At 44.9% G+C, this 25,525-nt stretch overlaps 1 protein-coding gene and 1 non-coding gene across 2 annotated transcripts in view; one reads left to right on the top strand and one right to left on the bottom strand.

Annotated features, from left to right (window-relative positions):
• Positions 1–25,525, bottom strand: part of Deptor (DEP domain containing MTOR interacting protein) — a 151,599-nt gene that overhangs the window by 94,739 nt on the left and 31,335 nt on the right. The window contains exons 2-3 of the mRNA XM_052160713.1: positions 13,823–14,001; positions 11,306–11,429 (exon numbers count right to left, since the gene is read on the bottom strand). Coding sequence (XP_052016673.1) covers positions 11,306–11,429; positions 13,823–14,001 — 303 coding nt within the window. The remainder of the gene's footprint in view (positions 1–11,305; positions 11,430–13,822; positions 14,002–25,525) is intronic.
• On the top strand, positions 18,258–18,401 carry LOC127668248 (small nucleolar RNA SNORA48). Its single transcript, XR_007974031.1, has one exon. It is a non-coding gene; the product is annotated as a small nucleolar RNA SNORA48 (small nucleolar RNA).

The raw sequence follows: 25,525 nt of genomic DNA, 5'->3' as shown, positions 1-25,525 counted from the left end.
CCAAAGTTGACCCTGGCAGAGTTGGATAAGAGTTCGAACTGTCCAGAAGCACTAAAGGCAAGAATCTGCTGTGGGTGTGCTGGAGGTCAGTGGCGGTTGAAAGAGAAAAACCAAAGTAGTTAAAATATGTTAAAAACAATAGTCTAAGTTTGTTTGTTGTTGTTTTTGGATTTGGTTTTTTTCGAGACAGGGTTTATCTGTGTAGTCCTGGCTATCCAGGAACTCACTCTGTAGACCAGGCTGGCCTCAAACTCAGAAATCCACCTGCCTCTGCCTCCCAAGTGCTGGGATTAAAGGCGTGCACCACCACCGCCCGGCTTTTTGTTTTTGTTTTTTTGGCTGCCTGCTTTCTTAAATGGAAATGAGCACATATTTATTTCTCTAGTTTCCTTTTCTTGCTTTCTTTCTTTCTTTCTTTTTTTTTTTAGGAACTATCTTCTATTGGGGGAGGGTTCAGCAGTCCTTCTTGGCTGTGGCCTTCCTCATGGCTGCCAGGCCGGTGCTCAGCTCTTCCCACTTTCTCAGGGCCCGGATGTGCGCATGCCCACCCTCTTCTTGATGAACTTGAGTGTGTTCTTGTTCCTTGGACACCTTGAGCAACTCCATGGCATGCCGCTCTCCAGGCGCGAAGCCACACACCTCCCAGATCGTGTCCCTCACGAACTTGGTGTGCTTGGTGAGGCGCCCGCACTGTGTCTGGGCTTGCTGACGTTCTTCGTCACCTTGTGGCCCTTGTTGAGGCTCCCGGCCTTGGAGTAGCACAGGACCATGGCTGAGGGAAGATGGCCGCTCCCATACACCCACGCACGCATGCGTGTCGGGACGCCCAGTGGGGGGCCGGAGGCCGGATGGCAACAGATGAGCCCGGATGAAACCCACTAACCCGCTCTCTAGTTTCCTTTTCAACAAACATAGAAGGGAGGGTATTTGCATTAGCTATCGAGGGTTCAAGATCATAGATCTTGGAGTTTCCAGTTATGCCAGGGGAGACTGAACCACGGGACACATTACAGTTACCCTGGCGAGCTGGCTGCAGCACCAAGGGTGATCCAGCAGAGATGTACGGAGCCAAATACTTCATCATAGGCCCATTAAATCCATACTCTAGCCAGCTGGAGTACCACGTGCCAAGGGTCAGCACGCGTCAGTGTACCATGCGTCCGTTTCGTCTATCTTACCATTCAAGACATATAATCAGTAAAACACAAACGGCGATAATGACAAAAAGACTACAAGCAAGTGACTTTCCTGTTTATAGGAAACAGACAGTCTAGGCCTCCTTAACTAGGAGGCGTTAGGAACTCCTTTCTGATCCCAGGATCCACCAACCAGGAGATAGTAGGATTATACAAATGCATGAACGAACAAAGGGCAGTTCATAGCCCAGCATGGCGGCCTAAGCCTGAGCCCAGCACCCAGGAGGAGGATGCTGGAAGACGAGGGATGGAGGCCGAAGGGTCAGGTCACGTTCAAGGAGACTACACATTGACTTAGGAGCTACCAGGGCTACGTGACACTCAAATACATGACAAACATAGCAAGGTAAACAGACGGAAAGGCAGTTTATAATAAAGGAACTAGTAAATCCAGGAGGAGGAATAAGGAACGCATGGAGGAATGAGGAAGCTCAGAGGCTAGCCGACTGGGTTCCTCTGTGGTCATCAACACCACTAGCCCTGAAGGTGATGGGAGAGCGTTTATCTAGCGCCCATAGGACAGGTCTGGGGAAGGCATTGCTTGTCTACAAATGTGGCTCAAACGATGGCGAGGCAGCAGAGGAATTCATGACAGTGTCTCCCATTGATGGCGCCTGACTGTAAAGCAGATCACGAAGCCTGTTGAAGCGATTCATACAGGTGAACCTCTGGGTAATCCTAGGTTACATTTAATATACATGGAAAAGCACCTTGTGTGTTAAAATACAAGTCCCACTGTGGCTGAGGCTCCATTAGACTGGTCCGCACAACAAGGCTGAATGGGGTGGGCACTTTCTTCACACAACACATAAGAAAACAGACTTAGAAGAAACTCAGGCTCATCCTCCTTTGATTGCAGAAGGCCTGAAGCCCACCCCAACCCCTCTCTACCAAATTGAAAGTAACCACAGAAAAAGCAATTATGGGGCATTGGGGAGCATTTAGCGGAAGTTAGCAGTGAATCTTCACTTACCAGCCCTGGTTTCTTGGTCAGATGGCAATTGTTTACCTTTAAATCAAGTCATTTCTAAATAATCAAACCGGAGCTAGAAATCGGTAGATGACAATCTAGGTCTGATGAGTTCTGACAGCACAGATGGCTGTCGCCTGGTTTGCATATTAACAAAGCTCTAGTGTAATCAAATAAGGCGCACCAGGGGGAAGGCGGCATCACTCCTAAGGAAGGGAGATGTGCTTTCTAAAACCACTTGGCACAAACCAAGGGACACTCTTCTCAAGCTCATTTAAAAGTCTATTACAGGGCGTGGGGAAATGGTTCAGTGGGAGAAGGGCTGGCCATGCACGCCTGAGGACTTGGTTTTGGATCCTTGGAACTCCGCAAAGCCAGACACAGCAGCATGCATATATAAACCATAGCTTCTAAGGCAAAAAGGGAGACAGACACAGAGACCTTAAGATAGCAGGCCAGCTCGTGTGGCACTATACAGTTGCAAACAAGAAACTATCTCAAACAAGGCACAAGAAAGGTCAGGGCCACCATCCAAGGATGGTCTCTTACCTCTACATGAGCAACAGGGCATAGATTCACCCTTGCACTCACACATACACATTGGTATGCACAAACAAAAATGTCTGTATCTATTAAGATAGAGAGATATGGCTCAATTGGTAGAAAGCCTACCTAGCATGCACAAAGTTCTTGATTTGATGCTATCTTAGGGTTTCTATTCCTGCACAAACATCCTGACCAAGAAGCAAGTTGGGGAGGAAAGGGTTTATTCAGCTTACACTTCCACACAGCTGTTCATCACCAAAGGAAGTCAGGACTGGAACTCAAGCAGGTCAGGAAGCAGGAGCTGATGCAGAGGCCATGGAGGGATGTTTCTTACTGGCTTGCTTCCCCTGGCTTGCTCAGCTGACTTTCTTATAGAACCCAAGACTACCAGCCCAGAGATGGTACCACCCAAAAAGGGCCCTCCCCCCTTGATCACAAATTGCAAAAATGCCCCACAGCTGGATCTCATGGAGGCACTTTCCCAACTGAAGCTCCTTTCTCTGTGATAACTCCAGTTTGTATCAAGTTGACACAAAACCAGCCAGGACAGATGCCTAGTGCCACATGAGCCCAGGCAGGGTGGCAGTACGTACCTGTAATCCTAGTTTTCAGAAAACTGAGGCAGGAGAATCTGAAGTTCAGAGGCCATGCTCAGTTACACAGCAAGTTCAGAACCAGCCTAGATCTCATAAGATCCTGTGCAAAACTGAAAATAAAAAACAAAGCCAAACTCTTGACTCTGCACAGCTAGCTATGGGCAAGACAGAGACAAGATTAGACTTTCTTCCCAGTTTTGACCAAAACAGTAAATAAATTCATTTTATTTTATTTTAAATATATAATTTTCTCTTAATATGGCAAAGCATTTAAAGCCAGATCCAGGCTTTATGGCCCTTGGCTCCTGCAACAAAACCACTTAAATCTTTGTTCTAATGTTTTTAAATACTATATGAAGAAGGGCTAGCCTTGTCTTTCCTTGTCTTTCCTTGCCTTTCCTTTCCTTTCTGAGACAGAGCTTCTGTGTGTAACAACTCTGGCTGTTTTGGAATGCACTCTGTAGACCAGGCTGGCTTTGAACTCACAGAGATCAGCTTGACTCTGCCTCTGCCTCCAGACTGCTGGGATTAAAGGCATGAGCCGCCACCAACTGGCTTCATTTTTTTTTTCAAAGATTTATTTATTTTATGCATGAGTACACTGCAGCTGTCTTCAGACACACCAGAAGAGGGCATCAGATCCCATTCCAGATGGTTGTGAGCCACCACGTAGTTGCTGGGAATTGAACTCAGGACCTTCAGAAGAGCAGTCAGTGCTCTTAACCTCTGAGCCATCTCTCCAGCCCCGTGGCTTCATTTTTTTTTAAACATAATATTTTTATTGGTTATTTGGAAATTTCACAAGATTCACCCCTTTCACACTTAGCCCCCCAGTTCTTTCTGGTCCAGCCCCCACCCTCATGACCTCCCTCAAAACAAAAGAAGAAGAAAGGAAAAAAATTACCCAGTTCAATTTGTGTTGCCTATATACTCACTGAAGCATGGAACAAGGCCAAGGTCCCTGTGGGCAGCCCCTTAGGGAAAAGGGTTCTTCCACACTGAACCCTTGACAGAAGCCATTAACTGGGAAGAGCTCGCTTCAGCACCTCTACCACAAGTTTTAGTTCTCTTCAATGGCTTCCTGTCTAGACTGTTTCTTTCTTTTTTTTCTTTTAAGGGGTGGCAGTAGGGAAGAGAAGATGCCACAAAAACGTTCTTTGTTCTTGTTTCTTTTTTTTTTAAGATGATTGATTGATTGATTGATTGATTGATTGATTGTAAGTATGCTGTAGCTGTCTTCAGGCACACCAGAAGAGGGCATCAGATCTCATTACAGATGGTTGTGAACCACCATGTGGTAGCTGGGATTTGAACTCAGGGCCTCTGGTGTTCCATGTCTCTCATTCTCAGTCTACTGTCATTGATAGACACCACTGCAGAAGAAGCTTCCCTGCCCTTCCCAGTCAGTGGCAGCATGGATCATGCTCTGACACACGGTTTCTGGCTACGGCATGGCCATGGACAGCAGCACGGATTCGGGTGGTGGCACACATCACAGACATCTCCACAGCCTCAGGACAGCCCTGTAAAAACTCTGCAATTGTAAAAGCTTCTCATTGGGGTGGTGGTGAATATCTGTAATGCCAGCATTTGGAAAGTAGAAACAGGAGCAGAGGGCCTTGGCTTTGTAATGAGTTCCAGGACAGCCAAGGCTACAATGAAAAACAAAGCAGTAGCAACACCACACACACACACACACACACACACTTTTTAACATCAAATTCTTTTCTCAAGTGCTGTATAATCTATTACAGATTTCACATTTATAACATCATGTTTACGTATAAAAATTGAGCAGTAAAACATGTGAGGTATTTGTGAAGAACACACACATACACATACACAAGTACAGAAATATGAATGTTTGGAGCAGGTCATGATGGCTCAATCGCATAATTCCAGCACTTGGGGGGGTTGAGCTGGGATTACTGTGAGTTTGAAGCCAAGTGAGTTACACAGATAGTGCCAAGCTAGCTTGGCTAAGACCTATCTCAAAACAAACAAACAAACAAACAAACATACATACATGCATACATACATATATACATTTAAGGGAGAATTATTGCTCCCTAATGGTCAGACTCAATATTCAATGAATTTGTGCATTGTAGCCATTAGGAGATAGTCCTCCCCAAACCTCTCATTTCCTTAAGGCCTGCAAACTGATGCAGCTCTTGTTCAGACTGGCTTCTCCAGAATGTTCAACGAGCAAACAGACCTGAAAGATAATGCCGCATCTCCAGGAGCATTTGTTTCCTGTTAGTCTGAAAACAGCATGTCTCACCCCGGGATAGACGGCATGGTGGCCTGAGAACATCATGAAAGCTTCAAGTCTTGAAGTCTTAGGATTCTTCTGTACACAACCATGGCAGTGTGTGTATATGCCACTGCCAGCCATGGTGCGATTTGCAGGAACCACACCACAGTGGAATTTGCCCACTGTCACTGCAAAGAGATATAACTTGCTGTTGTGTCCTACCCTGTGGTTTCTGTTTTTCTTTCTCTTTTTCTTTCTTTCTTTCTTTCTTTTTTTAAGATTTATTTATTACATGTAAGTACACAGTAGCTGTCTTCAGATGCACCAGAAGAGGGCATCAGATCTCATTATGGATGGTTGTGAGCCACCATGTGGTTGCTGGGATTTGAACTGGGGACCTTCAGAAGAGCAATCAGTGCTCGTAACCACTGAGCCATCTCTCCAGGTCCTGCCCTGGGGTTTCTCATCTGCTATGAGCACCCAGGAATGGCTATGACCACAGCAGGCCAGTCTGGTAAAATCTCTGTCGGAGATGAACATCTCTTCACATGAGTAACTGAACACCAGCATCACCTTGCTCATATAAATCATGGTCAAAGATGACTGTTAGTCCAGCAATACTGTAATCACCGGATACCTCAAATACAAAAAGAATATTTACTATAGGAGTCTACATAGTGGTGGGGCATGGTGGTTCATGACTTTAATTCTACCACGAAGGGGTCAGGGGAAGATGGATCTCTGAATTTAAGGCCATCTGGTTTAAATAGTGAGTTCCAGGACAGTCACGTCTATAGAGAGAGACCCTGTCTCAGAAAAAAAAATAAAATTACATTAAAAAAAATGCAAAAGCATCTATATTGCACATGTGCTATGGCACATACATATATCACCCTAATACTTGGGGATTATGTGAGCTTAAAGACAGACTGACCTATACAAAGAAACTCTGCCTCAAAACAAGAAAAAACAACAAGATTCCATGGATCTGCTAATCACAATAACACAATTAAACTAAGAATGCCTATAATCCCAGCACTTGGGATACAGAGGCAGAAGTATGGCTACAAACTTGACAGAGGCCATTCTCATCTATATAGTAAGTTCTAGGACAGCTAGGGTTACATAGACCCGTCTCAAAATAAACAGCCTAAGTAAATAATCAACCCAAGTAACCAACTGACCAACCTCAGCTTGAAAAGTGTATGCTAGGTAGAAACAGAAGAAGACAGGCTTAAAGATGTGCTGGAAAGAGATGAATCAAGCAGGAAAATGTTTCCCAGGGAAACTTGAAGAACCAAGTTCAGATCCCCAGTACCTATGTGAAAGGCCCCTTTGGCGGGCCTGCCATCTCATTGCTTGGAAGGAAGAAACGGGAAGGGGTGGGTGGGGAGGAGAATCCCTGGGGTTTGTTGGGCAGCCAGTTCAGCCAATCTATCAGCTCCAGATTCAGTGACAGACAATCCCCAAGAAGAAAGAAGAAAGAAAACAGTGAGGAAGATGCCTGAAGTCAACCTCTGGCTTCCATACTCGGGTACATGGGACAGCGGACAGGTTCATCCACCCAGCCCCACACGAAAGTTTAAATACATGGCCCTTCCTCCTGCCCCGGCCAGTATTTTATTTATTTTTAGGTGTTTCCCTCCCCCTGCCTCCCTCCCTCTCCCTCCTTCCTTCTCCCCCCCCCCCCCCCCCCGTGTGTGTGTGTGTGTGTGTGTGTGTGTGTGTGTGTGTGTTTGTAGTGAGTGCCATGAGCATGTATACGCCAGAGGAGACCGAGAGATGGCATCTTGTCCCCTGAAACTAAAATTAAAGGCAGCAGCGAGCCACCTGATGTGGGTACTGAAAACCCAACTTGGTTCCTCTGGAAGAGCAGTAAGTGTTTCTAACTGCTGAGCCATTTCTCGGAGTCACTAGCAACCATTTAAGCAGCTCAGTATCTCATGCCCGTAGTGTTATAGTGGAATTAGTTATGCCTGCTGGGTATATCGCTGAAGATTGTAAGGAAAACCAAGCAAATGATGTGTAAGATGCTCTGTAAGGGCTGGGGGCCAGACAAGGTGACAGACCGGCTATTGTCGCTTGTCATTAAGGAGCTCTCTCAAGTTAGCAGCTCAGATGTTCACAGCAACACAACACGGAAAGCCCTTTGTTCGCCGAACAATATTTACTGTGCCAGGCACTGGGAAAGAACAAAAGTACCTTCCTGGGGCACATGGTGGAGAAGATAAAACACACAAAAAGATGCTGCCTCACTGGCGATGGCTTCTCCCTTTGATTCCTCTTCAGTTATACTGAAGAGAAAATGAACAAAAGCAGCAGGAACCCATGGACCTCAGGGCCTGTATCCATTACCTTCTTCAGTCAGGTCTAAAGTCCTAAGCAGGAGAAAGAGGCGGGCGGCTGGAGAGAGAAAGCCTTACTGCTAAGAACATCAAGGTCCTTTGGATAACAACAAAAGAACCCAACGAGACAAACAGGCTCTTCACCAGATGTAGAGGGAACTGAACTTAACATTAAATCAGGGGAAATTAGAATGGAGAAGCCATCCCTAGACTGGAAGATGAAATCAAGGTTCATTCAAAGGGAGCTCCTCAACAGCTGGTTAAGTACGGTCACAATAATTCCAATACTTTGTCTGGTTCTTTCCGCTCTCCAAATCCTCCCAAGTATTACTTCCCAGTCTCCTTTGAACTTACAACCTCCTCTTTCGTTGTTATTGTATGCATATCTGTACATACATCTTATTTATAAATACATATAAATATATAATGTATAACATATATACACATATAAATATATGTATATATTTATATATTTCTCAGATCATATAATGTGGTCTGAATGCATGTTTTCAGGGCTGACCAGTTGAAAATGGACAATGAGCTGGTGTGCTTTTCCCTGGGGAGAACCAACCATCTCTCCCGCTCCCAGGTTTCCTCTGTTGATTACAGTTCTTGGTGTAGGGTTGAGGTCTCCTGAGTGTTCCCTGTCTACTTGGGCATGTCCACTGGTGTCATCCTTGCTCAGCTCACATTTGGACAGTCATGTTGTCATGTTGGTGACAATTTATGGAGGGAGATTCTGACATTACTAGAAAACACAAACCTGCAGCAAATTCCCTGATCCTCTCTGGCTCTTAGAATCTCTTTTGCCCCCATCTTCTGCAATGTTCCCTGAGTCTTAGGTACAGAGTGTTTTGTAGATATAGCCCATTGGGACTGGGTTTGGCGACTCTGCATTTTGATTAGTTGTGGTTTGCTGTAGTGGTCCCCATCTATTGCAAGGAAAAGTTTCCTTGATGAGGGGTAAGGACTACACTTACTTACCTGTGGGTATAAGGACAAATATTTATATATTATAGTTAGGGGACTATGCTGGTTTAGTAAATTAGTGATTGTAGATTTTCCTCCAATAACCATGACTTCACTAGCCCTGAGTAGTTAGTTACCCAGACTTCTAGCAACAGGCATGTTTTCCTGCTTGTGAGTACAATTAGAGAGCTATTGGCTACTGTTAAGGTGTGGTTGCCACTAATGTACTCCTAGGTTAGGGTGCCATGCTGGTTGTTGATGTGATCTATTAGCCTCATAGTTGGGTAAGACTTTTGGTTGTTTGGCTTTCTCCTTTGGAAGCTTGTATGGTTGGAAGCTTGCACGGTGCCTTCTAGTACCAAGAAAGCTCATCCCTCAGAAAGGAGGCATTCGGGTCAGATCCAAATCAGGTCTTATTAACAGAATACCAGGGATATTGGCCCTGAAGTAGGATCTCATACGTATGTCTGTCTGTAGATTCTGGGACACTTTCAGTAAAATTTTACAGAAAATTGTCTACCTTAGACAACTTAGAAATCCTCGGTCACATTTTATAGTAAGATGTATTCTGGAACAAATGTTTATTTAATACATTTAATCTCTATAAAGAGGAATAAAAAGGATTTAGGACTTATTGCTAGTTGAGTAACAATAGTGCTAGGGATTAGGTTTCTGGATGCAAAATGCAGCTGTGATTTATTAGTTGACCTTAGACAAGAGACTTTCCCTGCCAGCCGCACCCCCTCCCCCACTGTGAAACAAGGAAAATAACAACGTCTAAATCAGCCATGCTGAAGTAATTCAATAACCTCTATTAGTCAAGCTTTGCGATAAGTATTTTGCAATTAATAAATACCTTTTATCTTAATAATAAAAGGGACACATATCTTGCAAGACCTTCATGTATAAATGTTAGAAGTACTCCAAAGAAGTATTCTGGAGAAAATACTGTAGGAAAAAAAAATCCCTTTAATTATATAAAAAAAAAAATAAGTATCTGAATAGATAACTCTTCACTTTTATTGTTATGAAAGTATCTAAAACTTATACAATAACAACTGTGTTGAAATTCATGGAAAGATCACCCATAAAACAAGGAAAATGCATACAATGGAAGAGTCCATTTCAAACATTCCAAAATTTGTTCCTAACATCCAGCAACCAAAAGCAGTAGCCAAGGTTTGTAAGACCGTAGCTGGGTCACTTAAGGTTAAATACGTATTAAATTTCCTTTTCCCAGTGCTAATTGTACAAGGAATTTGGAGAGATAAATTTACTTGGGATTTGAGACCACTGCGTATTAATGCCTAGAAAATATATGGCAGGCACAGAGAGTCCTGGACTATTGAAAAACTCACACACACACACACACACACACACACACAACCAAAACTAACCATACAAAACACCAAAGCCACAGTCCCTCTTCCTCCTTGGTCTTACACACGCTAGGTCAATGTGTACACCTGCGACACATCCCTGGTCCCTATGATAATGTTCGTCAAATAGCCACCATATAATTGGAAAAGCACAGGAGGTCTTGGATGGGAGGGATACAGAGAAGGTAGGAGTCCCAGTGCTAGGATACGCGGATCACGAGCAAGCCCCACGTTCACAACTAAAACTGAACCTAAGCTCTTAATCCTTTTGCTCTTTTGTTGGACTGCCTGAACCTTCACTGTAACACCTACACCCACCTACCATGGAGCGGGAGAGACTTGCATCATCTTTTATGTGACAAATAAGACTTTTCACAATGTCTGAAGCCTTGCAAGACGACCAGAATCAAGGAATGGCATTGCTTCGGAGGTCCATGCTCACAATGCTGCCCTGGATAAAATTAAAGATGGTAGGAAAGGCTAGAGGCGAGAGAGAAGCAGACTCGCTCTGAGACTCTAGACCTGCCAACTGAGGACTCCTAGGCTATGCTCCGTATGTCTCAACTTCCTGAAAGCTGAAATATGGTCCTTGCAGATCCTGCTTCACGAAGGGCGCTCAGCACTGACCGCCTGACACACACGACCCTAACCTTTCACCTGGGCACAGCACGTAGGACCGAGTCTTCAGATTCTACAACAGTCACATCTATCAAATAAAGAGAAGGTCATGGGCGTCACTTGATGGAAACCATCAAACAGTGCCCTTCTGCTTTTACTTCTGGAGTTTTGTTTAATTGTCTTAAGTATAGGAAATATGATTTTGCTAAAGTATTCTGGATCTTATGAAACTTCCTCAGCACCACAGAAATAATAATGTGCAGCTGTAACCTCAGCAACCAGAGCCAGGAGGGTCAGAAAGTCAAGGTTATCCTATGACGACACAGGCCTGGGATACGGCATAAAGATCTTTTCTCAAAATAAATAAGTAATCAAGCAAAAGAGCAGAGCCCGCTTCCGTTTCCTGAGTCAACATGGCGGCAGACCTACTTTTCATACAGCCTCTGTCCTCTCATGAAGGCCTTCACCTCGTTGTCCAGTGGGAAGGTCCCGTCATCCTTTCTAAAGCGGTAGAAGAGCTTCACGTCCTTGAATTCCTTGTGCTCATCACACACTGAAACACAAGACACACAGAGAGGAAAGTGAAAAATCTCACAAGAGGAAGAAGATCAAAGGAAATCTACTCTCTGATGAGCCCTTGATCATGCATATCTACTGTATGGGACCATGCTTAGCACAGCGACTCAGAAAGAGCAGTGCTCGGGGCTGTTAGTGTCATCACCACCACCATCACCATCATGTGCCGAAAGGCTCACCCAATTCGCTTCATCTTCCATCCCAACGTCTTTATAAGCATGACTCTGGATCAGCATGAGGTTCAGAGAATATGCATAAGCAAGATGAGGTAGCATCACCTGTAATCCCTCAGGAGGCTGAGACAGAGATTCACTAGGGGCTACATGGTATGGCCCTTTTGTTAAAAAAAAAATCAAGTGATATAAAGAGAAAGTCAGCATATAACTAAAATGATGTGAGGGATCCGATGGGCTTAGGGAGAACTACAGTGGATGTAAGGATGGAGGATTCCTCAGGATCCCAGCTCTGAAAAATAGAAGCTTCCCTGAAGAGCTAGTTGAAAATAGAAAGCCTAACAGTGAGTGGAAATTGAACAAAAATAAGAATTGTACCTTGGCTTAAAAGAACACCAGTGTGCAAGCATCTAGGCCAGGCCAAGACTTTGAGGACACGTCATCTTAGGGTTTCAATGGCTGTGATAAAACATCATGACCAAAAGCAACTTGGGGAGGAAAGGGTTTATTACATCTTCCACTCCCAGGTGACAGGCCATCATTGAGAGAAGGCAGGGAAGAACTCAAGCAAAGCAGGAACTGAAGCAGAAGTCACAGAGGCATGCTATTTACTGCGAAGCTGATCACAGACTGCTTACCTACCCTCTGATACTACCCAAGACCACCAGCCAGGGTTGGCACAACGCATAGTGAGTTGGGCCCGCTCACATCAGTTATCAATTAAAAAAATTATACCACAGGCTTGCCCACGGGGCATATAGAAACATTTTCTTATTGAGGTTCCCTCTTCCTAGGGGACTCTAGTTGGTATAAAGAGAACATAAAACCAGCCAACACACACATGTTCCAAATGGCCACTCAGGATGGCCACTCAACCACCAACAGTGTCATGGTTTGAATGACAATGGTCCCCACAGGCTCATCTATTTGCATGCTAAGTCTCCAGTTGCTGAACTGTTTAGGAAGGATAGGGAGGTATGGCCTTGGAGAAGATGTGTCCCTGGGGGTGGGCTGTTAGGTTTCAAAAGCCCAGTGTCTGTTCCTGTGCCTTCCACCTGGTTTGATCACTACTGGCCATGATGATCACAGACAAACTCTCGAAAAGGGTAAACAAGTTCAGTTTAAATGCTTTCCTTTAGAAAAGTTGCTTTGGTCATAGTGTCTCTTCACAGCAATAGTCAATGACTAAGACAGAGAAAAACAGCCAAGACTCACAGACAATCTAAACGTCCCTTAACCTAATAGATAAGGCTACAGGGCCCATAAGTGGCTCACTATGCATACAACAGCAAAATGAACAGCCAGAGATAAGGATCTTGATATCAGGGAAGAGCTCTTAAGGGAGTTAGAAGATGGAGATGATCATCATGAATATGTGTGAGGAGTAGACAGATGTGGGCCATCTGTCTACTGAGGGAGAAGAATCAGCCAGGGGTAGAGTGAGGAGAGGTATTAACAGTGATGGGGGCATCTATGATAGCAAATTACGATGGCACACATGTATGAGATATCATGTGGAAACCTCTCGGTTTGCCTGCTAACATAAAAAAATAATAATTTCAGAGAAATAGACTATCAACACTGGTGAATTCAACACACAGCATGCCGGTCCAAATTGCAAAGAGTAAACATGCATCCATACAAAGGCTCAACTATGACACACAGTCTAGAAAAGCATATAACCCAAGTACCTCTTGGAGGAAGGATGCGATTGGAAAGAGGTACTAAGGAGATAATTTGAAGTAAAATGTTTGTTTACTATCTAACATGTGATCTTGTGGGACTAGGGTCTCACACAGCCCAGCCTGGCTTCATTATTTAGCCAAGGATTTAGCTGAGCCTTGAACTCCAGATTCTCCTGCCTCCGCGCATTCCAGCACTCCTGCACCCTCTTACTTTTCTTTCTTTTTTTTTTGGTTTTTTTGGATTTGTTTTTTTTTTCCGAGACAGGGTTTCTCTGTGTAGCCCTGGCTGTCCTGGAACTCACTCTGTAGACCAGGCTGGCCTCGAACTCAGAGATCCGCCTGCCTCTGCCTCCCAGAGTGCTGGGATTACAGGCGGTGCGCCACCACCGCCCGGCTTCTCTTACTTCTTCATAGGTCTTCACTTCCTCTCCAGCCCAGGATTGGTGGTCCAGGGGTAGAACTCTCAACTATCATTTCCTGTCCAGGCACTTTGACGGTGCCGCCTCACTCACCGTGATGAATGATGCCCCGGTCAGCCAGTTTCTGCATGAGTTTGATTGCCGTCTCTCGGTCAGAGGCCTCCTTGTGTTCAATGAGCCAGTCGATCAGCTCTTTCGCCACAAAGCAGTTTGGGTAGGTTTTGAGATGATGCCGTCTATCTTTAATAACCTTTTCTTCATGGAGCCGCAGCCTGAAAAGAGGAACAAGAACGTGAGGAATTCCTAAACCAACCAATCCCACGGAGAAGCACAGAAGGTTGCCATCCAGCCGGGTCCTGCTGTTCATCACAGATCATACACAGTCCTCCACACATGCACTCATACATTCCTATGATCTGTGTGTATTTCTCCACTCATTCGTAAGAGAAAGACTCATACATGCCGATGAGTGGCCTGTTAGGGACATCTAGGCAATAGAAGTAGTCATCAGAAAATATGGACCAATACACTTCTCTTTTGGCCCATTTTTCTTTTCTCCACTAGGAACCTCAGATATGTTTTTGTTGGTTGGTTGTGTTTTGAGACAGGGTCTTATGGGGCCCAGACTGGTCTCGAACTTGATTGGCAACCAAGGATGACTTTGGATTCCTGATCTTCCGCTGTGGAGTATAGGCACGTGTTATCACACCTAACGGACTGTAGCTTATCTTAGTAAGGCTTATTAGCTTCCACGAAGTGATTGAACCATTGCACAGCGATGGACTCATGTAATGCTCACAACGGTCCACCAGAAATTAGAACTCGCCTCACCCTTTTACAGCAGAGACAGAGGTCCCACGATGGAATGACTTGTCTAAACCCACACAGCTAACAAGTCCTGAAAATGAGATCGGAGGCCCGTTGCCACCCCCGAGAGTCATCGTGCTGCCTCCAGCTAGAGAGGGATCAATGAAAAGTCACACAGAAACTGATTAAAGCTGTTGGGCAGAAAACATGACAACTTACTTCCAGGCTGGTGACTTAGTAGAGGAGCGTGCCCCTCCCCTTCGATGACTTTACAGAGGAATCACAGACCTGCCTTTTCTTTATGGTTTCTGCCCTTTACCTTTTTTTTTTTTTTTTAAATCATCCTTGCATTTTCTTTTTCTCAAATGAAGGATTTAACTTGATGACCCTCAAGGTCCCCTCATGTAATCCACTCATCTGATTTATATGTATCAGAATGCATACTCTGAACAGTGCTGGACTGTCTCGGGAAACGAGTCTACCTCGTAAAGGATTGTATGGTTCTGGCAAGTGCTTTAAAGACTCCCTGCCCCCACCCCAATCTGTAAAGTGAAGAGTTTCCATAGACTTTCTGTCCTTGGCCATGAAGAGATTTAGCAGAAACCCCAGTAGAGGGACCCCTCACAGGGATAGTTCTTGGGTTTTTTTGTTTTTATTTATTTATTTATTTATTTATTTATTTATTTATTTATTTTTAGCAGGGTTTCTCCATGTAGTCCTGGCTGTCCTGGAACTCACTCTGTAGACCAGGCTAGCCTCGAACTCAGAAATCTGCCTGCCTCTGCCTCCCAAGTGCTGGGACTAAAGGCGTCCACCACCATCGCCCAGCACAGGGACAGTTCTAATGTAAGAGATGGAAGGGCTGGGGTATGGGTTTTTTGTTTTTTGTTTTTGGTTTTTTTTTGTTTTTTTTTTTTGTTTTTTTTTTTTTGTTTTTTTTTTTTGAGACAGGGTTTCTCTGTGTAGCCCTGGCTGTCCTGGAACTCACTCTGTAGACCAGGCTGGCCTCGAATTCAGAAATCTGCCTGCCTTTACCCCCCAGAGTGCCGGGATTACAGGCATGCACCACCACTGCCCGGCTGTTGGGGTGTGGTGTTCAATGGGAAAGTGTGGTCTAGCATGTGTAGATGAGAGAGAGCCTGTTGGGAGTGGGGGTGATGGGAAGGGGGAGAGAGAGGAGAGGGAGGGAGAAGGGAAGAAAGGAGAGGGGGAGAGAGAGAGATCTTTCTTGCCTAATTTTTGTTTTGTATCCTAGACTACTCTTCAAATCCATACGTAGCTAAGGGTGACCTTGAACTTCTGAGCCTCTTGCTTCTGCCTCCCAAGTGCTAAGAGCATAGCTACATACCACCAGGCCTGATGTTCTGTACGCCAGGCAAGCACTATACCAACTGACCTATATCCCCAGTCTGTTGTGGGGAGGGGGACAGAGACTCTTATAGTCCACACTGACCTCAAATATGCTATGCAGCTAGGGATGGCCCTGAGCTCACAGTACTTCTGCCTCTACCCTCCAAGCACCAGGATTACAGCATAGCATGCATCTCCAAACCACACTGAATGGGTTCTGATAATCCAAAAGCTGTCCCAAGTGGGGAGTATTCTTGACTGAAATCTCCAAGACTTGGGTGTTCTTTGCTATCCCATTATGATGGTTTGAATATACTTGGCTCACAGAGTGGCACTATTAGGAGGCCTTGTGGCCTTAGGAGAATTTAACTATGAGGTAAACAATGTCTACAAAGCAACTGTAATCCAGGTAGCCTTATCACAGTAGATAATTTTGTATCAAAACTGGTTCAAAGAGCACAGATTCCTATATTAACTAGATTTTACTCAATATGCTTTAATGTACTCTAACATATCACACAGACTCTATACAGCACAGAGGAGACATCTGATTGTTTTGTTTTGTTTTTATTTTTTATTTTCTAAATTCTTTGTTTACATTCCAAATGCTTTCCCCTTTCCCAGTCCCCCACCCCCACCCCATATGTCCCACAAGCCTTCTCTACACCCATTCTCCAATCACCTCCTTCCTTTTTCTCTGTCCTGGCACTCCCCTACAATGCTGGATCAGGCCTTTCCAGGATCAGGGCCCTCTCCTTACTTCTTCATGGGAGTCATCTGATATGCTACTTGTGTCTTGGGTATTCATAGCTTCTGGGCTAATTAATATCCACTTATCAGTGATTGCATTCCATGTATATTGTTTTGTGATTGGGTTACCTCACTTACTTGTTAAGTATAAGAACAAAATACTTATTCTTGCTGGAGGAAGTGTGTCACTGTGGGGGTGGGCTTTGAGATCCTCCTTATAGTTGCCCAAGAGAGTCAATCTTCTGTTTGCTTTCAGAACCAGATGTAGAACTCTCAGCTCCCCCAGCACTATGCCTGCCTGGATGCTGCCATGCTTCCTGTCATGATAACAGACTGAACCTGAAAACCTGTCAGCCAGCCCCAATTAAATCTTATCCTTTATAAGAGTTGCTTTGGTCATGGTGTCTCTTCTCAGCAATGGAAACTCTAAGACACCCACTCTAAGAAGACCCAACAGTGTTCTCCTCCCATTCATACCTGCCTCCTCAGTTGACTTTTTTAACTCCAAATATTCTGTGACTCTATTTAGAGAGTGGGTTTCTAAAGATGGAGTTAAGAACTAGGGATGGAAGTCAGAGGCAGATCTAAGGGTCTGGAGAATGAGCCCTAATCTACTGTTACTGGAAATTAGGACAGAGGAATCTGAAGAGACAGGAAGAGTTATCATTATCTGCACACCAATGATGCCACACAGGAGGCCAATGCATCTTGGTTTTGGGTTTCTAGGCTCTAGGACTAAGATAAAATTCCAAGCCTCAGTCTACTTTGCTATACAGGCTTAGGAAGCTAATACAGCCACTGAAAGTAGAAGACTTCAAGACCCTAGAGTGGCTAGAGAAGACAAGACTCAAGGACTCGGGCTCTGCGGAGGCCTAAACAATAGAGATAGAGCGTAAGGCTAGCCCCCAAGAGATGGGGACTATGTAGAAAAAAAGACAGTGAGTTCAAGTAAGTTTCTGGTCCATGCTTAAAGCTATAATAAACATCTTTACATGTGTTAAATGATCTGATCTAAAAGCCATTCACCTGGCTGAAATCTGGTTTTTCTCACTTGTAAAAAACGTATGTGTGACCATGTGATCTCTTGATGGTGGATGTTGAAATTCGTGCTTAATCTAACTTCTTCCACCTCTTTTCAGCTAAATTGAACTCTCATCTCTCTTGGGGAAAGCATCCTTCATCTTCCATCATCCATCCAAGCAAACTCATATGTGATTGGGCTCAGCCCCAGCGTGTGATCCCGGCTTAGCCGATGATAGTGTGCTATTTATTCCCTGAGCTCTATGAATGACCGTGTAATTTAGACAAGGCAATCACAAAGCTTTTTTTTTTTTTTTATAACTCCTGGTTGTCACTAAGCCTTATGTACCTCAGATGAGCACAGAGATGCATGCCTCCATTTCTAGCCCTAGAGTACAAATGTGAGCTCCATCGTAACACCCTGTTTCAAACAAAACAAATGCTTGCTGTTATAGCTATATCATGGCTATAGGCCATGATAAAGACATGCATTGCATCCCTAAAAAAAAACAAAACAAAACAAAACAAAAAAAAACTTAAGCACAGATCAAAGCAGTCATAATATAAAAAACAGATATAACCCCCCATGCCCCCCATCCCCCCCCCCTGGCAATAGACAAAGAGACACCTTGTTGGTGGCAGTGTTCTTTTATCAGTCATGGGCAGAGTAGATGGCAATCCTTTGTTCGTCCTAGCCTGATGCCTGGCTTGGTGGCCAAAGCTGTCTTATGCCTAGGACTCATAAAAATCAAATCAAATCCAGGCAGTGCATTGAAGAAAAAGGAAGACAGAGACCCGTGGACTGCTATGCCACTCACGTACCATTCCTTCAGTGCATAGCATTAGACACCCATTCAAACCATATCACAGAGCACAGATAGAAGATGTCACCCAGGGGCCACCAGCTACATGACCTGCATGCAGCAGGGGCCGTCACAATGTGCAAGCATGTGGTGGTCAAATGGGAGAGAGAGAGAGAGAGAGAGAGAGAGAGAGCGAGCAGCAGCTAGGGCATTATAATAAGATGGAACTGGAGAGGAGGAGTCTGTTGTGAGTAGCCTGTCCTGCCACCTGGGGTCTTGGTGAAATCCCAGCCTGAGGGCCATGTCTGAGACCATGGCTATGCAGCAGCAGGCATCTGTGTTGATGTCTGTGGCTCATATTGCTACTAGAGAACACAGGGATGGCCCTGGTCTGGGTATCTGCCAGGGACCGTGTGGATGTCCAAGGGCTGTGTGTGACTGGCCCCATCCCTCACTGGATGCAGCGCTCTGGAGAGCTTGCCCTATCTCACACTGGTGGCAGCATTCAGGAGAGCAGGCTCCACACCTCACCCAGGCAGCGCAATAGTGCTGACCCTGGTGGTAGGGCAGGGGGGTTGGGGGTGGGGAAGAGGGTAGGGTATGAGAATAGGAGAGCTGACCCTGCTACTCACGCATTGTGGGGTAGCATGGACACAGTAGTGATGGCCACCACCCTTGCACAGAGGTGATGCTCACCCTCTCTCCACCTCCAGCAGTCAGGATAGTTGGCCCATAGTTGGTCCTCATCCACTATAACACTCAGGAGAGTGGGCCCTTTGCCCCATCTGAGCAACCCGATAGTGATAGTGACAGTAGAGGTAGGTGAGTCAGCCCCAAGAGTGTGAGAGCAGGAGAGCTGGCCCAGCCCTTCACGGGTTATAGCACTTGGGAGCATGAGATTGCACCTTGACTGGGCAGCACAATTGAACCCACTCTGGAGGAGTGGGTGCCAAAGACGAGGACAGGAGAGCAGCAGAGCTGACCCCGCCTCCTGCCAATGGAGGCATCCGGTGGGCTAGCCAGAGCCGAGCTGGAGGGCTTGCCCTGACAGCACAGATAAGGGGGAGCAGCTGAGCAGCTCAGCTACCACAGGGCTCAGATCCAGGGCTCTGTGTTAGCCCATCCCAAAATCTGTACCATCTGTGAAAGCTGTGTGAAAAGGGCCAGTCCTGTTATTCCAAAGCTGCAAGATTTCCCTGTGATGACACAGGACATTAACGGGAAAGCCAGGAAGAGTCCAGGTGAGGATCCAATATTGATGGTGTCATAGCAACCAGAGATCTTGAACCAGACCAGTGATTTACTTCAATGAGTGAACTGTGACTTCATTTGCAAGTGAAGATGTGTGGACAGAGTGGTATACTGCCGGCCACACTGTGACACAGTATAGCTTCCACAATGAGATGTTTTTTTCTAGGCTTCAGGTTTTTGGGGCTTTGTGGTTGTTTGTGTGTTTTAATTTTGGGGAAAAGTTTGCAAGGGTGGATATGAGGGGATGGGGAGGTGAGCAGAACTGGGCTGCATGATGTGAAACTCACAAAGAATTGATTAAAAAAATACAGACACAAACAGATCAAGAGAAAAGTTTTGCCACATATGACAGAATACACCTGCAACTTCAACACTCTGGGTCCCAGAGGACTGTAAGTTTGAGGTCGGTCTAGGTTACAGAGAGAACTTATCTCTACAACACAAAACAATAGCAAGGAGAACTGTTTCCAATAGCCATACCTGAGCACCTGAAATCAACCGTTCAGGAAGCCAGTACACTTGTAATTAGGTGTCCACAAACCTCTACTATGTTCCCTGTCTTTTGGTGAGGAGAATTTTTTTAAATTTACTTTATGCATGTGAGTACACATACAGAGGGAGAGGAGAGAGAGGGGTGGGGAAGAGGAGGGAGGGAGGGGAGGGGAGGGGGGACTGAAAAAGGAAAAAAGGAAACTCAAACTTCAGAGAAACAACAAATAAAAATTATTTTATTATAAACACACCCCAAATACTCATAAGACCTACTTATACTAAAGAACAATTATTCATTAGCTCTGCAATTCAAATTTTATTCAGTATTCTACATCTGGCAATCAGGGGATATGTTTTATTAAACATGAAAGCATATTAGGATTAATATTTTATGGGGAAAAGAGGGGATTTACATTGATAGGAGAGAACAATCTGAGTTCTTACTCCACTACGGAAAACGACTTATGTAATCTTGTTGAAAACACCTGACTCATGGTGTTTATCTGCTTCTTCTAGAGAGTATTTTAGCCTACATGGCTGGAGTCAAACCCTACACCCTGTACCAGGGGACCCGGTGAGAAATACAAACTGTAAAAAAAAATCTCCTAGCTCTTAATATTGAGCTAAATGACACGGACACAGGACTGTGAGATGCTCGCCAGTTAGAGGCACTTCCTGTGCGAGCCTGGAGACCTAAGTTCAGTCTCTCAAACCCATATGACAATGCAAGGAAAGAAGTAACTCCACAAGGCTATCCTCTGATCTCCAGATGTGCACTATGGAATGTATACACACACACACACACACACACATGCTATACACATACAGACACACATACCATGTGGTGGTTTGTACATACTTGGCCCAGGGAGTAGCACCATTAGAAGGTGTGGCCCTGGTGGAGTATGTGTGGCCCTGTTGGAGGATGTGTGTCACTATGGGTGTGGCTGATGAGACCCTCCTCCTAACCATGAGTGAGCCAGTTTTCTATCGGCCTTCAGATGAGGGTGTAGAACTCTTTTAGCTCCTCCTGCACCATGTCTGCCTGGATGCTGCCATGCTCCCACCTTGAAGATAATGAACTAAACCTTTGAACCTGTAAGCCAGCCCCAATTAAATGTTTGCCTTTCTAAGAGTTGCCTAGGTCTTGGTGTCTCTGTACAGCAATGAAAGCCCTAATTAAAACATATCATATACATACATAATTATAATAAACATTTTTTTTAAAAAAGAGACAAATGAAAAACATAACAAATTTAGCTAGAAGTGGTCAAACAAGGAAAAAGGCAACAACTAATTCTATGTCTATGTACACAGACGCATATGTGTGTGTGTGTGTGTGTGTGTGTGTCTGCTTTTTGACATAGGTTCTCAATATGGAGCCCAGGCTAGACTCAAACACAGGTGTTTCTTACTCTGTCCTCATTTTTCAGGAGTGTTAAAATGACAGACAAACATGCTTAAATGTTTTTTTTAAAGTTGTGGGGCTGGAGAATGAGGAAGAGACAGGGGTCCAGAAGGCCTTACGGTGAGGCCTCAGAATTAGCATATGAGAAAAACCTGTTGACCAAGAGGACCTTGGAAGCCTAGTGGGTCAGACCTCAAGAACTGGTGGAAAGCACTGCAGCAGGCAGAGACACACCGGTGTCCAGAAGTGACCCATGACTCCCAATACTAAAGCATAAACGCCTGGGTGGAGATTTAAGAGGCTGATAAGACAAATACTGATTGTTGAACTACAGTATTGAGCCTGTGTGGAAAGCCCACTCTATGCCAGTGACCCAGAGAACCACCCGATGTGACCTAAAGTCTCTAGTTTTCTGTGTCTGCTGTATTTGTGTTTCTAAGCTTTCTCCCCATTCCGATTCGCTCCCTTGGAAAGTATACTGTTTTTATAACAACATATCCCTGTTTTTGGTAGTATCCAAATACCTCTGTTCAGTGTTTTGAACAAGAACCCCAAACCCCTGAGAGGAAACCACGCAATCCTGATGTCTATTGATGTTGGTACCAACCAAAGAAATAAGTGGAGATTCTGGAATGTCAAGGTCAGACAGACAAGCTGGTTCTCTGCACAAGAAGCCTCATTGCTCTGTGGAACCACCTCTGCCTTAGCAAAGCAAACCTAGGATGAGCAGCTACACAGAGGCCCAGAAGCAAGTCTCCCTCCAGGTACCTTACACTATGGAAGAGTGAAGGGTACAACCAGCTATCAAAGTTAGCTTGGTAGTCAGAATGACAATCGCCCTCACAGGCTCATGTGCTGGGATGCTCAGTCACCAGGAAGTGGAATGGTTTGGGAAGGATCAGGAGGCATTGCCTTGTTGGAGGAAGTGGGTTACTGGGGTGGGTTCTGGGGCTTCAGAAGTCCACACTCAGCCTTGTCTCCTTCTCTGCCTGCTGCCGCCTGACCATCAGGATGTGAAGTTCTCAACAACTGCTCCAGTGCGCCAAGGGTGAGCATGGACCAGCCTTCTAAAACGAAGCAAGTCCTCAGTTAAATGCTTTCCTTCATATATGTAAAATAGACTTGATGTATGGGCAAAGACACCCGTGTTACACATAACTATAAAGGGGAAGATTGTGGAAAAATTTAAAGCAAAATAATAACAATAACACACACACACACACACACACACAGTCAAGGAAGAAAGGAAGGAGGGAGGAAAAGAGAATCAGAAAAGGCCAGTCTGGAACAAAACACAATCCATAAACTATAACTGTCCTAACATAGAGTGAACTGTTAACAAAACCAAAAGGGTCCACAAGATGGCCTAGTGGATGTTACCTTTGGTGTGTAACCCCGACACAACCTGAGGTCAAGCCCCAGAAGCCATAGCAGAAACAGAACTGACTCCCTAAAGTATACACTTGCCAGACTCCATGGCATGCTCCCTACAAAAAAAAAAATATGTAAATAATAAATTTGTAAAAAAAAAAATACTGGCACTTGAGAGCCCCACATGTGCTAGGCACAGTTATAACTCGGTAGGCAGTGGGCCTCATGATGATGATGATGCCCTAAATAATCCTAAAACTGCAAATGGTACCTGAATGCAGTTACGGTTATCCCGAAGACACTGAGCCCTGATTTTATAAAGTTAATTTACCCAAGTGTGCTGACATCTTCCCAGGGATGCTGATTAATTCAGCGACAACATCACTGAGTCATTTGTTGAACTCGCGCACAGAGCGGCAGAATGCAAAACAGAAATTCTTAGACGTGCTGTCTGTCAGGAATCCAAGAATAATGAAGGCCAACTTATTTAGAAATGTAAATGTGGAACAAAATGCCACACAATTCAGCGGAGGAGGAATGTGTGAGGAGCCAAGAGAGGGGTTTCAGCTCTTGTACACTTTCCAAATTAAAAAAAAAAATTATTAGGTATTGTTTATTTTGAAATGCTATGAGAGAGAGAGAGAGAGAGAGAGAGAGAGAGAGAGAGAGAGAGAACTTCATTTATTATCCTTCTGTGACCCCTGAGCGCAGTGCTAACTCAAACTTATTTCCACTGACTCATTCTGCACAGCGGAGAGCAGGGTGACACCCCAACCCCTCTGGCCCTACATCCCTCCAGAAGCTGGTCTATTTCTTGTTTAAGCAAGCAGTAGCTTTGTGTAGTTCAGTGGTAAAGAGCTTAAGAGCTTACCTAAAGTGAATACAGATAAGGCCCTGGGCCCTTTCACCAGTGCGTGGGGCAGGGATAGGTGACAGTTTTGACTGGCGCTACTGACTAGCGGTGGTAGAGCATGCTAGAGGACCTAGGTGCAGTTCCCAGCATTGCAAAGAAACATCAAAGGACAAGTGCAGCTAGATCAGGGGCCTCATGTAGGAGGCTGGCAAGGAGGATTGCTACAAGCCCAGAGCTAACCTGGGCTACACTGTGAGTTCAATGCTAGCCTTGTCTATCGAGGAAAATTGTCTAAAAACAAAGCAATACAAACCAAGGGAGTCAGAGTAGGTTTATTGAGATTGCTTAGAAGATAAGGGGGCCTGGCAACCTGTGTTTGATCCCTGGACACAGGGTAAGATCAGGGTGGAGGGAGAGAAGGGACTCTTCCAAACTGTCATCTACACATGTACACACACACACACACACACACTAACAACAACATTTAAAAATGGAAGCAGATGGTAGGCAAGGGGCAGAAAGAGAAATTATTATATCCAGGAACTAGGGTGATAAATTTTGATATTTTTAGGTATGTTACCAGGGGTTACACATTCTCAATACCTCTGCCTCCATCTCTTCTCTTTTATAACCAGAAACAGGAGTCTAAAAATGAGCAGTGGAGGCCAGGCAGTGGTGGCTCACGCCTGTATTCCCAGCACTCTGGGAGGCAGAGGCAGGCGGATTTCTGAGTTCGAGGCCAGCCTGGTCTACAGAGTGAGTTCCAGGACAGCCAGGGCTACACAGAGAAACCCTGCCTTGAAAAAAAAACCAAATCCAAAAAACCAAATTAAAAAAAAAAAAAAAAAGCTCTCCAATAAAGAGATACAAATTCTCACACTGCAAGCATGGTAATGTTATTGTGCTGCCTGGCATAGCGGATGCCGAGATACTTGGTGGATAAATGGGCTGTACAATATACGATATTGTATACAATATAAATAGACATGACACCAAGGAGGAGAGGTGGCTGGCTGCAGAGCAGGTGTCCCTGCCACATAACTTCATCGCCGCCCACTACCATCTAGTTTATCTAAATCTTCCTGGTTTTGTTTCCAGATGGGGTCGTGCTGTGTGGCCCAGGCCAGTGTCAAACTTTAGGTACCCGCAGACTCAGCCTTGGGAGTGCTTGGATTATAGGTATGTATCACTACACATGATAGACTTAAAATTAAAAACAACAAAACAACAACAACAACAAAACAACCCCAGCCCCGACAACAACTTGTTTGCACTTCTTCTTGTCTTTTTAGGCAGGGTCTCATCATATAGCGCTGTTGTGAGGTGTGTCCTGAGCTAGAGATTCTCTTCTTCAGTTTTGGCAGTGTGGGGATTAAAAATCTATGTCAGCATGGGAGCATTCTAAACTTTTCTTTAACCCCTAGGATGTAACCCAGCCTCCATGCTGTGGCTCAGCAGAGGTCCATGTCTATGTTCAAGTCGTTCTCTCTTCCATCCTTTAATAACTCAAAACCCTTGCTCTTCCAAGGGCAGCCTTGCAAGGGCACCTGCTTGGTGAATGTGTTCCCACCCTGAGATCAGCCTTGCTCTTTCTACAAGGTCTTAGGGCCACTGGTAAAGCATGTATCACACACTGCATGCCCTCTGATCCGGTCACGGACACTAAGGGAACGCTGCTTATGGGCTGCTGC

This window comes from Apodemus sylvaticus, chromosome 17 (assembly GCF_947179515.1).
Source record: "Apodemus sylvaticus chromosome 17, mApoSyl1.1, whole genome shotgun sequence".
NCBI lineage: Eukaryota > Metazoa > Chordata > Mammalia > Rodentia > Muridae > Apodemus > Apodemus sylvaticus.
The sequence above is the reverse complement of the archived record's forward strand: the minus strand, read 5'-3'. Positions and strand labels throughout refer to the sequence as shown.